This window comes from Engystomops pustulosus, chromosome 3 (genome assembly GCF_040894005.1).
Source record: "Engystomops pustulosus chromosome 3, aEngPut4.maternal, whole genome shotgun sequence".
Lineage (NCBI taxonomy): Eukaryota > Metazoa > Chordata > Amphibia > Anura > Leptodactylidae > Engystomops > Engystomops pustulosus.
In genome coordinates, this window is record NC_092413.1 from 87,777,687 (window position 1) to 87,794,334 (window position 16,648).

Here is a 16,648-nt window from a genome sequence, read left to right on the forward strand (position 1 = left end):
TTTTTCTTTCCTTTTTTTCTTGTGATACATGTTCAGTTTTGCTTATCCTAGCAAGAGCAAATGTTGGCTTCTTTTTGAGACTTTCTGTAGCAAATGTCTCAAATCCGCATGGACACAAGCCACATGAGGGGGTTATATGCAGGAGAAGACACAAGCCATGTGAGGGGGTTATATGCAGGAGAAGACACAAGCCATGTGAGGGGGTTACATTGAGGAGTGGACACTACTTTAAACTTTGGATTTGAGGCTGTGTCCTGCATTTTTAAGCACTGTAGTCACACCCCAGGGAGATGACATATGAGGCTGCGTTCACAAGTGGTGTTTTGAAACACATTACAACACCTGAGAAGAGGTGATTTGCCTAAATACATTACTGTTAACATTTCAAATTTACCAAACGCATGGTAAACGCAAATGTTAACAGTAATGTAATTAGGCAAATCATATCTCCTCAGCTGCTGTAATGCATTTCAAAACGCAACCAAAACGCCATGTGTGACCTCACCTTTAGAAGTAACCAATAAATGTAAATGCAAAAATGTATAAATTAAAAAACAGGTTACTGTGCAAAATTTTAAACATTTAAAGCATGTGAAATAATTCCAATTTACATGTTAAAATAGGGTTTATTAAAAAAATACTTCCTTTGCCCCTGCCCTTGACCAGGTGCAGATTTGCATCTAAAAAGTCACAAAAATAAGCAAGAAAAGTGATACACAAGTGAAAAGTTGCACTGAACATCTAGAAGATAAAGATACATAAGGCACACTGCACAAGGTGCAGACCAAGGTGCACTTGAAAAACGACAGCAAAAGTTGCAAAAATGAGACAATTTAACTAAACAGAAATAAAGATACATGCCCGTCATTGAATCTGGAATATATCTGCAGGGGTGAAAAGTCCAGAATGCCTATCAAAGCAGCTACCAAAAATATTTGGTGTAGGGGATTACACCGAAAGAAAGTTCCAAAGGTGATTGAATTCAAGGAGTTCTCCCCCTGTGTGTTGGAGGTTTACGCAATGACATTCTGTACTGTACCCAAATAATAGCACAGCCACTCAATTGTCTATCCTAAATAACAAATCAGTGACTACAAAAAAATGTCAAATCCTAGTTTTCCTAAAAATGTATCCAATCTCTGTATTCTTGTCCTGTTTTTCATACTACTGTTTTAAATCAATGACCTATACAGTCAAAGACTGAAGGGGGTAAAAGAATTTCACATGAGTAAAAACAGCTTGTAATCCCTGTCTCCTGAAAGACCTGTGTAAGAGACTCTGTAAAGACTCAAGCTGGGTCATCTGTAGCTACAAGACTTGGATGGAGGAAAACAAGCCCAAAATATCGCTAGTTCAGACTTGCTACCATCTATCAGTCCGATATTCTTCATTCTTATCCTGAATATCATTTAGACTAAAAATAAAGTTTTCTATAGAAGGCTAAATAACTACTGTACATTATCCTTCCTCAAAGTACAAAGCACACAATCGATACAACACATTCCTTTCATAGGATCCTGTGTATTGTATCCATACATAAAGGAACGCTCAATAACGGGAGATCAAACTAGAATAATTCTTCACCAGAACATTCTTCTTTAACAGATACCATCACTTTCTTTTTAAGTGAAAAATGTTCTGCTTCTTTCATCTTCAAAACAAGACGTTGAAATAACTCTGCTTCTGGCTGGAAGTACCTTTCAGGAAGAGAGGGGGTTTTGTCTTCTTTGATATTTGTATGAAGTTAATTAAACTGTAAAACTTGTTTCAAAATGATATTTGCATTTGTACATTGAAATACTATAAGTCTGTATACTAGGAATAATGAGATACTACTGTTATTACATAGGTTGGATGCACAACCAAAGCTCATTTTACATTTAGCTGTTACTTGCTCTTATTGAAGCCAAGTGAATCAGTAATAATAGTAAGTATATACAGTAGGTAATTAACTGAAGTGAGCATTTCAATACTTAAAATTCATGCTTGAAGGGGGCACTTCACATTATCTGCCTTGACCAATCTGTGGTCCTCTTAGAACAATGGATTTCACTTCCTCTGTTGTCACAGGTGAAATTCCCTTGTTTCCTGTTGCGGTCCGAGGAGGCCACAGATTGTTTGGAAGACTAGTTTGTATATATACGCTTTTCAGCTTATAATTGAATTATAATATAATTTTTAGCAGGTTCCGTTTCCAGGAATAGATTACTTTTGCACATAAAAAACCTGCCATAAAAATATCTAAAAATCCTGCAACTTTGAAGAGTGACGAAGATATACTGACGATGTCTAATACCTGGACATTGTAAACGTACAAACATAAGTACAAAGATGCATGAAATTAAGTCATTAATGCAGATAATTTGGTACAACTTTCGAGCGGCTGATCTAAGTATATACCATCCTTTGGTTGCCTTAATAGCCTACATAAATAATGAAACACATATTATTGTATTTCATAGCACAGCTACTTCCATGCAAGTGAAATTATCTTGTGCGCCAAGGGGGCACATAATATAATAGACTTAATGATCGAGTGATACCAGAATTATGGTGCATTTAGCTTGATAAATAACCCAGAGAATAGAGCTGTATTCTGATAACATGACTAATAATAACAATGATAATAAGACATTTTTACCAGGTAGTGTAATTACCCCGCTCCTGTTATAACATGAAGTGTCACCAGATAAATACATGCAGCAGTGTGCTAAGCAGGACAGCATGTCTTATTTCATCCAATATTGTACAGTATTAACGGTAGCAGGTTATGCATCAATATATAGCATGACAGGCACGATACAGTGTGATGTGAATAATGGAAGAAGCAACAAGCAATGCAATGGGTTAGGGATCAATGCACGTCAAAGAAGCAAGCAGAGAGGAGTTATACAAACAGAACTCTTTATTACATCTTGTAGAATCGTCATTCATAATGAAAATAATTCTTCTTCATGTCTCTATTTACATGTCACTTACAATTAAAAATACTGCGACTGCCTTTAAAACCAGCTGCTCTTTTGTAACACTGGACAGTAGTTGTGTTCCCAGTATGCGTACAGCTTGTAGATGAGCAGAACTCTGGTCTACACTGATGTCATTTGGTGGGCAATATCAGATCATTCATGTGGCCATATTTTTGGTCTCTGTCTGCTGGTTGAAATGAGAAATAATATGAGCAGATCCTTTAACTTTTATTGAGATCTATTGATTTACAGTATGGACGAAACAAAGATAATAAATATGGCCACCAGAATGAGAAAAGGTATGCATGTATACACCCACAATGTAACAAGCAATTCTACAGTCTTTCTGTGTAAACAGTCAAGGGGGTAGGAAAAAGATCCCCTAGTGCACATTCATTATATCACTGACCAGTTGTATGGAGAGCTTATCATGAGGAGATCAGTTCTGACCGATTTACCAGGGATGTCAGGATTTACTCCCACTTTATACAACCACTCTGTGTTTACCAGGACACTGCTAACCCCCCATTTTATAGTAAAAACCAAAGCGTACTTTGGGAGCCAAGTAATATTTACATTTTCCCATGGATGGCGGGCCATCTCTATTTACAAGCTGCAGGATGCAGATGGGATGATTTGCTTCTTGGCCTTTAATTATGGAGGCAGAATTAGGGAAGCTGAATCATGACTTCTGCTTATATAAAGATTAGACAACAGATTGCAATCTGCCATCTGTATTGTCAGTATGTGTGTTTTATAGCACATATGGTACATCATAACAAAGAAGAATACATTAAATATCCCAAACTTCTACATTCTTCCTATAAAAGCCAGACAAAGACAATTACCTCTTTCTGGTATGTGTTGTATAAACTTCCTTGTTCTGTGCAATCTTTTCATTTCTATAACATATATTATAACTTAACATTGGTGAGTACAGGCCAATTGGATCAATATCGTGGGGACCCACATCTTGACCCCCAAAACAATAAGCTATTTTGCCACTGCTAAACACAGGATACAAAGCGGCTGAATCTGAATACTCTCCAGATGACTGACCCGAATTACTCTCCATGGGAGCTACAGCTGCTTTCTTCTACATGGGACACAAAGCCCATTGCCTCCATCTGATCTAGTAATCCAAGTGGGACCAGGGAACCAGCAGATTGGTCAATAATTATTCCCTGAAACTCCTCACGTTGGTATACTTGAATCCTTACATTCTTTACAATCAGCTGTAAGAAGGGACTGTGCCACCTTGTGAGTTCCTAGGCCTTGGAAATGTAAATAAGAGTCCTTTCTTGTCCACTGAATGCAGACTTCTATAAAATGGCAGCCTATATAAAGACATCTGTAGTCATAATAGCCAGTTACTGAACTATCTGCGAATACAGCAATTTTCATTTTTTTTGTGATAAGCAAAGTTCCAATGTGCTTCCATACCCAAATCTTGCCTAAAATGATATGCCTTGATACAGTATTTAAAATTACTGATAGTAATATAGCATCCAGACAATGATTCTAGTAATGCAGGGCCTCTACATCTGAAGATATGTTAATAGCTTTCCATATAAAACATTACATTTTCTACTCACTTTAGACAAATTCATAGAACATTGGTCCAAAATGTATTTTAGTTGAACATTAAAATTAAAAACAGTTAAGTATGTTACACAACTATGTTAAGTCATCCTATAGGCAAGATCCGCAGGATTGCAAGTGTTAATGGAGTCAGTCCTCTGGATTAGTGTGACGTGAAGAATGGTAATGCAGATGGGGATGACGCAGGCAGATACAAGGTCATGTCAGTGATAAGAGGAAATGAGAAGCCAAGCATGGTGATCCGTGTTATGAGAAGCATGAGCACAATCCACAGAAGGGTCCACAGGATTCAGCTGCCTGTAGCCGCATATGAACAATAAATTAGCATTGGTTTCTTTGTTCAGTAAAACATATATTGCCTCCACAGACTATGGAAACCTAAGCAAGCTGGCCAGGATAAATGGTGTGCGGTGTGGGGCAGCATGATGTTGGCCAATGTCTACTTCATGCCATTACCATGCTCTATGTTTTCACTGCTCTCATAGCAACCAGAGTCCCGGGGGGAACATCCACTTCTACTTTCTCCCTCTGTGAGTAGCTTTTCCTGAGACCCCGAATGATCGCTGTTGCCTTTGTAAAGAAGAAAAAATGACAAAGGTTAAAATGGACATAACAGGGAAGCAATATTCACACACTCAAGCGGCCTATTAGAAGGTATCAGTATGTGACAACTACTGGACTCTATACTCATGGTTTGTAAAGTCACGCGAGTTAAGCTCCATTCACAGATCAGTTTTCTGTTACATTCCAAATTAATGCAGCGCACAGAAGTTTTCTATCCAGCTAAAATGGTAACCTGACAAGTCATTATGCCTGTGTGACCAAAGCCATATACAGTACTGATCAACATGCAGCATATAAAATTTTTGGTGCATGGATGCAGCTAATGGAAATAGGTTTTTAAAGGGTGGCCTGAGCCCTGTCTAACAGCGACCACAGGCCTCATCATCTTCTGCATGACTGGTCAATGCGTCTTGGGTACAGATTTTAACAGATACCTTCAGCAGTGCTGCGATTGACAGCACCTCAATAGGCCTGACCACCCAATAAATTTGCATTAAAATATGCAATTTTTTAATCAATATTGAGATAATCATTATGTCATTACCTCCCTAGTGAAGGAAAATATTGCTTTTAAAAATTACATAAAAATCTTACTGTCATATTCCTGTAAGAGTTCAATGGCTGTCAGCAAGACTGCTTTGTGTTCTGGATTTTGGATATTCAGTTCATCCAAATCTTCCTCTTCTAGCAGTTTGAATGTGTCTAAATCTTCATATCCATTGAAAAGAAAAGTTGGCATATGCTCCTACAAATGAACACAGACAAACACAGTTCTGTCAGATTGAAAATATATAATTCAATATGGTAAGGCTGTCATTGTCTTTTTCATTGTATATTATTGTGTTATCTTATAACATAAGGAGATTATCCGTAGAAACACTGCATTGTTTCCAATGCTCATTAGCTCAGTGGCAGCAGGCCTGCAGTTTGACTGACATCTTTGTTCTTAAAGGGAACCTGTCACCAAATTTATCACCATTATCGCTTCCCATAGCATTCTTAACTAATGGCCACCCTTTTTTTCCCATGCCTAACCACACTACTATGCCGGCACTCAGAAGGAATTCAGCAAGCAAGGAAGATGACGTCAGAGGAGGGAAGCAACTGGGAGTGATGACAGGAGGGGTGGATGGACTTGGTCGAAAAGGAACCAGCCCCTCTGACACTTTGGCAAGCTGCCAGTTTTGATTAAAGTGTTTTTTATATGGCTAAAAGCTAAAAAGGGAGGCTATAAGTTAAAAGAGTGCTATGGAAACCTGTCAATAGCTGGAATCGGGAAAAATTTGGTGACTATAAACAATAGTATGAGTGTGTGATTAAAATAATTATATAATAATATCTATCAACAGATACAACTCTAGGCAAAATAATAAACATACAATTTTTTTTTCAGCAATTAGTAAAGCAAAAATAAACTTACTTATATGAGAGACTTCACAGTGTATATTGAAACAGCCCCACTATAAACCTCGTACATGCATCCTACTCATGAAATCACAAAAGGAGCACTTTGTGCATTATTCCCACAAAATGTGATCTTCCATTTCAGTTAAGTCTGAATATAGAAATTAGCCTGTTATATGTACACTTATGTCATATGTCTGGAACACTTATCTTGCTGTACACTGTGATTTATCACATATTGGCCCAGGAAAACCATATTCCACATATTCTCATTATAAATGGGAATCCGGTTTAAAAGTCAAGCTTAATGTAATATCACACTGAACGCCCAAGATAGGTGGGAGATTCTGCTATACAGAGGCAAACATTATGTTATAATATTGGTCATGAATATCATATTATGGAGCCTAAAAGCAGTCTAGTCATAACAATGGAGCTTGCTCATTGTCTGGAAAGTTTTGTCTGTGTCTTTCAGTACTTCTTATTTTTCAGCGATGTAACTGTAAGCAAAATACTAATACTATGCATAGAATCCTACTAAATCATAATAGTGTAATCCAGGCGGCTCAGCTATTCCATTAGGTACAAGGGTAATATAAGCAATTCATTTCATGCATGGTGGTTTTATTACTGAGGTGAAACTGTTATTGTATAAATCTTATTTTATACCTATAACCTCTATTAAGTTTTGTTCTCAGTTTACATGTAGTAAAAATAAATTATTAAATATGAAATCGCATCTTTGTAGGGTATCACTGAACACATATAAAGACTCCCTTATACACATTTGTGAGTGCATTGACATGGCAGTGTTTATGTGAATGATAGAATAATAAAATATTTAATAATGATATAGTGGCCATTTCCATGAAGATTTTTAAGAACCAGAGGTTTAATTTTGGCTCAAGGATAAGCTTTTAAATGGAAACCCACAATTTTGGGACAGCCCCTTTCAGGCAAACACAATAGCATATAGATAGGAAAGGAATATAAGTCTTTTCCTGATTTTTTTTTCTTAATTCTGAATCCACGCCTGGCATTAATTAAGGTAAAAAAATATTGCATGGTTTTAACATCCCAAGCCTAGAAGCACATAGTCTTGGCCAGTCCATGAAACAGGGACCATGCTCTGGCGGGAACACAGTTCTGAGGACGAGACTCCAACCATCATGGATTTATATATATAAGAAGAGACTCCTTGCATCATACAGTATATCATTGGTAAAGAATTTATGTGTTTTGTCAACCAACCTTGAGATTAATGCGGTCTAAAAGCTCTTCTACAGACTTGGGCTTTGGTGGTCTTCCCTTGCGGCGCCTTCTTGTTGGACGCTTGGGTTTTTCTTCAACTTCATTGATGACATCTACATAAATGAACTTGAAAGTGCCAACCTTGTTGTTTAGAAGGCCCATCCATGTGCCCATCGGAGGCTTGCTGATAATTTCAATGATGTCTCCTTTCTATAGAAAAAGTAAAGATATCTGTTGTAAAGGCAGTGTAAGAAAATCTCCTATTTGTAAGCGTCCGGTAACATTTCTTGCATATGAATATCACTGCAATGTGTATTTCTTGATAACACAAAGCTACAAACCTTAAGTTTCAGGGAATCTGAATCATAGGGGCTGGGAGTAAAGTCAGTGTGAACTCTAGCTCTGCCGCAGAAAGGACCTCTATATGGCAGCTCTTCATCGTCACCGTCTTCAGATTTGACACTCTCTCTGTTGCTTGCTGAGGAGTCTGTTGTGCTTACGGTCTGACCACCTAGGAAAGCAGAAGGCAGATTCTTCAGAATATCTCTGTGTATTGTAGCTCTGCTCCATTCTGTATAATGGAGAAAGCCTTGTTGTGTAGTTAGGAGGGGTAATGAGAATATTATGCAGGCCTTGTACCATAAAATATATAGTGTGGCTTCTAAATGAAGATGGAAAGGATATTAAATGGCAGCAGACAACAGTTAAGCGGACATGAATAAGAGCCATCTGCGAATGCGTTCTGTCTCTCAGCTGACATTCTGTTCACTGTAGAAAGTACAATTTACAGAGAACATTTCATGAGGGATGAGGAGAGCTACATGAAAACAGAAAAATAATGCACTTACTCATTGAGCTCTGACCACTCAGGGAGCTTCGAAGACTTTCTACTGAACCACCTGCTTTCAGTTTTGGCTTTTCAAGTGTGCTGGTGGGGGGAAGAGGAGATTCAGGGGAACCGGGCATCCCGTCTATGCTAGAGTCCTGAAAGACATATTACAGATATGCATCTAGCATACACTCAACACAAATATAAATATATAATAAGTGTGAATCTTATGTAAACTCCTGGTGAAAAGGTTGGAGAACCTGTGCTATTTGGTAATGCACCAGTGCCCTTGGGGAACAGTTGTAACTGAGTAAAGGGAATATAATCTGCACTACAAGCAGTCATGTGTCACATAGCAGAAGAACTCCAGAAAAACCTGTAGGATAATGTCATATATTGACCTTTCCTGTCACATTAGCTTCTCAGCTTTACTGGATCACATGAAACTTTTACTAGCAGCTTACTTTTATTAACAACACTGCAAAAATGTAGAAGCTTTATTGCAACAACATGCCGGTGGACCGTAGTCCACCAAAACAGTTCAAATAAATATAATTTGGTGAACAGAACTCTGTAAAAACCAAGCATTAACTACTTAATTGAGTACATCTCTGTAGTGTCCAAAAAACAACATTCTACAATAATTATATTGTATATACTGTATCATTTAAGAAACTGAATTCTCTATCTAAGGCCTCATACAATGATTGTATAGGGGCCCGTGATACGGCCACAGAATTTGCAGATGTCTCATGGCCCCCATGAAGGTCTGTGACACTTGATCAGAGTCGGGTGAGCTTACAGTGTATCACTGCACTATGGCCGAGCTGGGCAGCCGCTGTGCAACTTATGGTACATGTCCTATAGCTGGCCTTTTTATGGCGGCGGCTGCTCAGTTTTCTATGGCGTGGGGAGGTGTGAGGAGAGCTCCTCCTACACCCAGCAGTGTGCTTGCCCGGGCCAGCAAATGTTCGTGTGCAAGGGGCTTAAACAAAGAACTGGCCAACTGTAGGAATTCAACAAAAATGTGTCCAAATATAAGGTAGGTCTACAGAGATGTGAAATGTAAAAGGAAAATTCCTGATGATTGACGTATGAATCTGTGTTTTATGGTAAATTATGGAATAATGGGATATAGTAAAATATTAGAAATTACATTTTTTTCTGTGTTCATTTTATTTATACCATATTAATAGTTTTGTTTCAGTTTTTTTCAGTTACGATAACTATCTGAAGGTTTAAATGAACTTGATATAATGCTATTTTGACAACAGTCTTCCAAGCAATAGAAAGTCACAGAGTCAGTGTAAACTGCATGGAACGCTGGAAAATTACTGTGTGCAGAAGCAGCAACTAGTCTTTCCAGTGAAGCCAAGAAAACTTAAGACAGGCCAAGTAGATGGAACTTACAGCTAGTAATAAAACTAGACAGCGAAACCTATAATTAACATTTTGCAAGACTAGCAAGAAATGTATTTAATGTTGACAGAAGCAATTCAGCTGGATTAGAAAACAGCACAACGTGATCTCTGAACCAAGATAACCCCTTTGTGTACTGTCAGACGACCATTGGGCACAGAGCCGGGCAGGCTTTTATAACACTTAATGCTTTTCAGTTTGTGGCCTTCATTAGAATTTAGAATATTGTAACATTACTGAACAATAGCATGTAGTCACTTACTGTCAATGGCTTCAGCAATTTATCATTACGGACCACTGCTAAAGATCAGATCACATCACAATAGATAAGTATTGTTCTGTATAACACAAAACCTATTCAGTCTATGGTTTGGTTACTGAGTTAGGGGGTCATTTATCTTTAGTGAGGGGATTTGTGTGTGTCCTTTTTTGTTTTGTCCAGGTTTTAGACTTGTGTAATTTATTATAGATGATTTATTAGGCTGTGGATTTTTAGTGCCTTTTTATTTTTTTTTTTTAAAAAGTCGCACAGAAGTTGCAAACTCTTCTGCAACTCATTCTAGACTTTTTACTATGTCTATTTGGGACTGGAGTTTATTTTCACAAAATTAGTATCTTTTTGCCATCATTTGCACCACTAAAATTGTTGTATACGTCCACATCTGGACATATATCAAGTGCAACACAGAAAAACTCTGGTTTGGCTAACTTTGCTAGGAGAGTGGAAATTTTGGGGCAAATATGCAAATGCAACAAAAAATGAGCAATAAAAGAGAAAAAAATAAAGAAAAGCCTAAGGTAAATACAGGAATATATATGGTCTCAGGATTTACTGACTGCTGCCTTACTAGGAATGGATGGGCTTACTGAAATGTAATGACTCTTCATCCTACAACTTCCAACAATCATACTGTTTGGGGAGTGATAAAAAAACATCAAAGACCATCTCTCCCTACCTCCTGATACCTGCCATTCAGGAGGCTTCTCTAATAAGATAGGGTCTTTATATAAATACTCTATATCACAGGAACAGACTGATGGAATTGATGAAAACTGTCAACCATGGTACTGAACAGTAACATTATATACAGTATGGGTCATGGTATGACAGTGCAACCACTGTTGGGCATCTACCTTACTCCTTATAACTATTACATTACTTGTTACTGGAACTAATAAGTAACATTGCAGAATGGGTTAAGTCAAGACATATTCTAGTTCACTTAAAAGTAGCAGAAACAAACTGGCATAAATATGCTCTATCCTGGCATCAGTGCGGCACATTCAATCTGAAGTGTCAGAATGACATATCTGCTGGATTAGTGGAGTAAAGCATTGTCAGCTCAGCCTAGCATGAAGCTCATTTGTCTCCTATCATGAATAAATGATGCCAATGGCACGGCAAAGTTTCTTTTCAGTTTTCCAGTTTCAATTATTCTAGCCACGCCAGTTCCTGCATAAAAACTATTCCTTCTGCTATTTTCTACAAAGTGAGAAGTGACAATTCCACGAGGTATTGGAAGAGATGGTAACCAGTACTAGAGCAGGCATGAGGTATGAAGTCAGATTTAGTCATTTCATGTATTTGGAGCTATAAGGTACACAATATTCTATCTTCTCCTCCTCACTTTGCTTTGAGAAAATTACTTTGGGACTTTATCTTGAAGTGACAGCTATGACCTAATAATTTATTTTATGAAGTGTACACAATGCAATCTTGTAAAATATGCACTGTGTCTGCTTGTAATACAGCTATACTCAGCTAGAGGGCAGCATCTGCCAGCATTCAGCGGGTCTGACCTTGAAAGTAACTTTTCTTCTACAATGTTTAGATGATATTGTAAGTATCTATTATTCTGCATGTAAATAATCATTCTGACGCTTTCCTCTGATCCACAGAAAACCATGTAGATGACTGCTTTCCTTATCAGTGTTGAGTTTGAAAAAAATGTAAAAACTTTAGCTCCTTTTCAAAGAAAATAGTAGAATCTTCTATTTTAGTACAATGAAAATTTGTAGGTGTTTTCCAGATTAATAGGTTAATTCAGAAAGGCTAAATATCTCCTCTGCGAGTCTGCTCACAGAACATGTGTAATAAAGGGAAGGTCCACAGAGGCAGAATTGGCATTTCTGTGGCCCAAAGCAAACTTATGTCCGTACCAACTCCCCCACAAACTTTTTAAACATCTGATACAGGAGAATTGGCTACATATTGCCACTGTGTGGGGCCCCTTTCTCCATACTATCTACACAACAGATCGTGAAGGTCCCCCATGGTCACCTCAGCTGGTAAGGCCTCTTGGTAGGGACGCACTTGAGCATCCAGGAAGATTTTTTAAGTGATTATTCATTGGAGCTTTCCTTGAGAATATTCTAGGTCAAGATGGCCTCAGTATTGGAAAACTTATTCATTGTATTGTATTGATATTGTATGTTCTAGAGAAGCACCAAGTATCTTTGAAGTGTAGAGAAAATGCTACCTTCTTTGACAAACTGTAAATTGTACCATGCATATGTACTCAGCCGCCTGCACTGTAATACCCCTAAATAACAATCCAGTGTGTCTGGATGGCTTTATACACTGCAGGGTGCCAGGCTGCTGCCCTGATAGATTTCTCTGCAAAGAGAACATCCAAGGCTGCAGTGTAAGGGACAACAAGCTACATTTTTTATGAAAACATGAAATAATTTGTAGCCCATAAAAGATGCAATGGAATAATATAAAATGCCCTCAAGTGCCAGTCATCACCTCAGTTTTAAAATACAGCACATTCTCATAGACTGTGGCTGGGAAGCTGAAGTCTGTACAGCACTGCGGCCATGACATCCATGTGCTGTAAGAGGAAGACACAGCTGGGATCCAGAATTCAGAGGACTGTTTCTTTTTTCTAATGCCGCCTCATTTCAATAAACAATTTACAGGAAAGGAATGTAAATTTCCTACTGACCTGCTCTGACACAGAACTTGTGTATTTCTTGGACATCCTTTTCCTCATGGTTTCCTTGACAGACTTGACTTTTTTACCAAGTGAGATCCTTGGTGTGGTGGGGGATTTGATGACTTCTTTGTATATAAACTCTCCATCATTCTCCTGCAAGAGTAATTCAGGACAGACACAGAATGTGAAATAGCCTACATATATAAATATATATATATATATATATATATATATATATATGGGAAGGGTAAGAACCTAAGGTAGGAACCAAATGTATGAGCCACTGAGTACTAGAAACATAGTAAAAAAATCTTTCTTTTATGATTATTCAATAAACTCATGTTTATATAGGAAGGCAATATATTTTGTATTATTCATTTATAACATAACAATAGTCTATACTATTTGTATATGTAAACTACAGCCTTGAACCAAGATGCTCTTCACAACTACCTGGCCTGCAGCAACCTGCATCTTTTCTTTTGGCTATAAATAATGGAAATGTGTAATAGAAGTTTCATTAATGTCATATGGAATGAAAGGTGAGCAGAAGACCTTCCATTTTTTGTTTCCTAAAACGAAGACGAGGCTGCTTGTTCAAAGTTTACAAAAAAATAATAAAAATACCTTATGTTTTCTAGACTGAATTAAAAAAGATTTTTACATGCATATCCTTAAAGGAAACCTACCACTTTAAAATGACCCTTCTGACCCACAAATACCTTAAGCTAGCTCAGGATGAGCTGATGCCGGACCATATTTTCAATTAAACCAGAAACCGCTGTATTTGTAGAAAAATTATTTTCTTGTGGTAGTAAAATCTCTCTTCGGCGCTTCTGCAAGCGTCATGCGGCGCGCACCCCGGACCCTGCTCCGCGGTCACGCTCTCGTCAGCGCCGCTCCCGTCACTAATTTTGCTGTGCCCGAGAGCCGGTGACGTCACCGAGCTCTCGGGCACACTAGCGCATGCGCACCACCTCCTCCTGGCGCGTCGCGGCCGGATCCCATTGCGCATGGGCGAAGTCCCGAAGCCTCGTAGTATCGCGAGGCTTCGGAGAGAAGACCGAGAAGACCACCTCCACTATGCTCGCCGCTATACTTCGCCCATGCGCAATGGGATCCGGCCGCGACGCGCCAGGAGGAGGTGGTGCGCATGCGCCAGTGTGCCCGAGAGCTCGGTGACGTCACCGGCTCTCGGGCACAGCAAAATTAGTGACGGGAGCGGCGCTGACGAGAGCGTGATCGCGGAGCGGGGTCCGGGGTGCGCGCTGTATGACGCTTATAGAAGCGCCGAAGAGAGATTTTACTACCACAAGAAAATAATTTTTCTACAAATACAGCGGTTTCTGGTTTAATTGAAAATATGGTCCGGCATCAGCTCATCCTGAGCTAGCTTAAGGTATTTGTGGGTCAGAAGGGTCATTTTAAAGTGGTAGGTTTCCTTTAATGGTCAGTACAATAACCAATCTGATATGTTTCTACACAAACCCTACTGGAGAAAATGTCCCAAGCAAATGTAGAAAAATTTGTGAGAAAGTATGAGCCAGAAGTCCAATTTGTGATGGGATATTATGGTACAAGTGTGGATTTCATGTGGATTTGTATTACATACGGAGTGCGTTTCTGATGCAGATTTGCATGTGGTTTCCAATCTTTTATTGTACCTCACTGATTTTACATAATTTCCAGAAAAACTCTACATGATTTCATGCCGATTTCATATGGATTTTTAAAAACCCATAAAATTTCATGGAAAGAAAACAAAAAGCTGCAAGGCCACAGCAGAAAAGTAACATGCAAAATATGATTTCTTTTTTCAGAACAGCTGTTTTAGTTCCAATGTCTTTCTTCTAGTGAAATGTATAGTAAACTTACCAGAGAGTCTGCATTATTTCCAACATGTAGAGAGCGATTGTTAAGGTCAAATCCACCAAAGCTGCAGGTCCTCTGTGAATTAAGAGTAACAGAAGGGAAGGCAGCGGACAGCAAGAGAAAGATGGAAAAATAGAGATAAAGAAGAATAGAATTAATCTAAGAAACAACGTCATTGAGCACAGAACATATGCAGCAATGGAAACCAGTAAAATAAAATGTTGGGGTATTTGATGTTACACCACAGTGATTCATGCTCATAGAATGACGTTTATGTATATCACAAGCTTTATAGGCAGATGTTTGTTTAGGGCTTTTGGATACCACTTTTAATACATTGATGGTTAGAGACTGTATTGTTTTCAGCCTTCATCAAAGTCTTCACAAACAGTCCTCAATCACATAAAGACATTGTGGAGGATGTGCTAATGTATGGTAACCATATGGCTCATTGTTCACTAGACAAACCCAGCCTAAACTTCTTCCCCTGCTTCTTTATCTGCTTACAGTATGCTGAATGAGAAGACTTTACTTAAAGGGACTAAATAAATGGAGTGAAATATATATATATATATAGATATCTATAACAATAGTATACACAAAAAAGACTGATAGTGACATTGCTTTATCTTCACGTTATACAGATATATTATAAGTGTAGAGATAACCAATGGCAATACTAAACAAAAAGTACTGATATACCGAATACAACAAGTGCACGTAAAGAGATTATTATAACTGCCTTTTTCCTCGTAGCTGGCCAGTTGAAAGACATTATACCAGCAGACGGTAGAATATTTGATGACATCCTCTGACTATCTTATGTCTACAGCTGCAAATACACACAAGATAAAAAATGGTCTCGGTAAACATTTTTTGTTACGAATAAATGGCAATAACCATTTACAATAGTTACGGTCAACATTACCAGGTGGTTCTATGGAGAAACTTTAATTCATTGTATTAGTATTAAAATCTTAAATTTACAACCCAAATGAAGCCTTAGATTAAGGTTTCATGCACATTATTACAGATCTCTACGACCACCCAATGGATCCCCTTTGCTAATAATGAAGTATTTCAAATTTTCCACATTTGTAATGAGCATTTGTTACAGAAACAAAAGGAAACCTGTATGCACTCTCTAATTTCTGTCACTCTCCAAATTAGTTAACCTCTTCCAAAACAATGTATTACACTTTTCCTCTCATTTTGTAAACCTAAGATGTTTTCTGAACGCAGTAATCAACTTATTGTCCATGCATGTACAACAGCATTCTTAAGATAAGTGACTACAGCCTGTAGATGTGTGTTCGCATCCTCCCAGCACAACAGATCATGTACAGAAAGCTATTTTTATTGAACAATTTGGCGGCTCCAGTGCTAGATGTCATACAAGATGTATGCATGGATTTGAATTCATATGACTCATTTTATCCTTTATTCCCATAAAAACATTTTTTTATCTCATATATAAAATAATCCTTTGTAATGGACCCCAAACTGTTTACTGTACTTTAGTTCCTGGCTACAATGATCAGCTCTAACAGGTATCAAAGGTGTCTGGAATGAAGCTTTATTGTTAATCCTGGTTCTTATGGCAATCCAACATTTGTAAATCCTAATGTCACAGACCAAAAAATTTTTTGTCTAGAACTACATTATAAAATATATAGGTCCGACTTACATACAAATTAAGAACAAAACCTACAGAGCCTATCTTGTATGTTACCCGGGGACTGCCTGTATATATTATTTATATATATATATATATATATTACACATACATACATACATATAAT

At 37.9% G+C, this 16,648-nt stretch overlaps 1 protein-coding gene across 12 annotated transcripts in view; it reads right to left on the reverse strand.

Moving 5' to 3' along the window:
* The window catches only part of SASH1 (SAM and SH3 domain containing 1), a 568,005-nt gene that overhangs the window by 12,912 nt on the left and 538,445 nt on the right, over positions 1-16,648 (reverse strand). For all 12 annotated transcript variants that reach the window (XM_072141332.1, XM_072141330.1, XM_072141341.1 and 9 more), the window contains 7 exons: positions 14,850-14,921; positions 12,984-13,127; positions 8,636-8,771; positions 8,129-8,298; positions 7,788-7,997; positions 5,727-5,877; positions 5,025-5,138 (listed from right to left, as the gene is read on the reverse strand). In XM_072141332.1, coding sequence (XP_071997433.1) covers positions 5,025-5,138; positions 5,727-5,877; positions 7,788-7,997; positions 8,129-8,298; positions 8,636-8,771; positions 12,984-13,127; positions 14,850-14,921 — 997 coding nt within the window. The remainder of the gene's footprint in view (positions 1-5,024; positions 5,139-5,726; positions 5,878-7,787; positions 7,998-8,128; positions 8,299-8,635; positions 8,772-12,983; positions 13,128-14,849; positions 14,922-16,648) is intronic.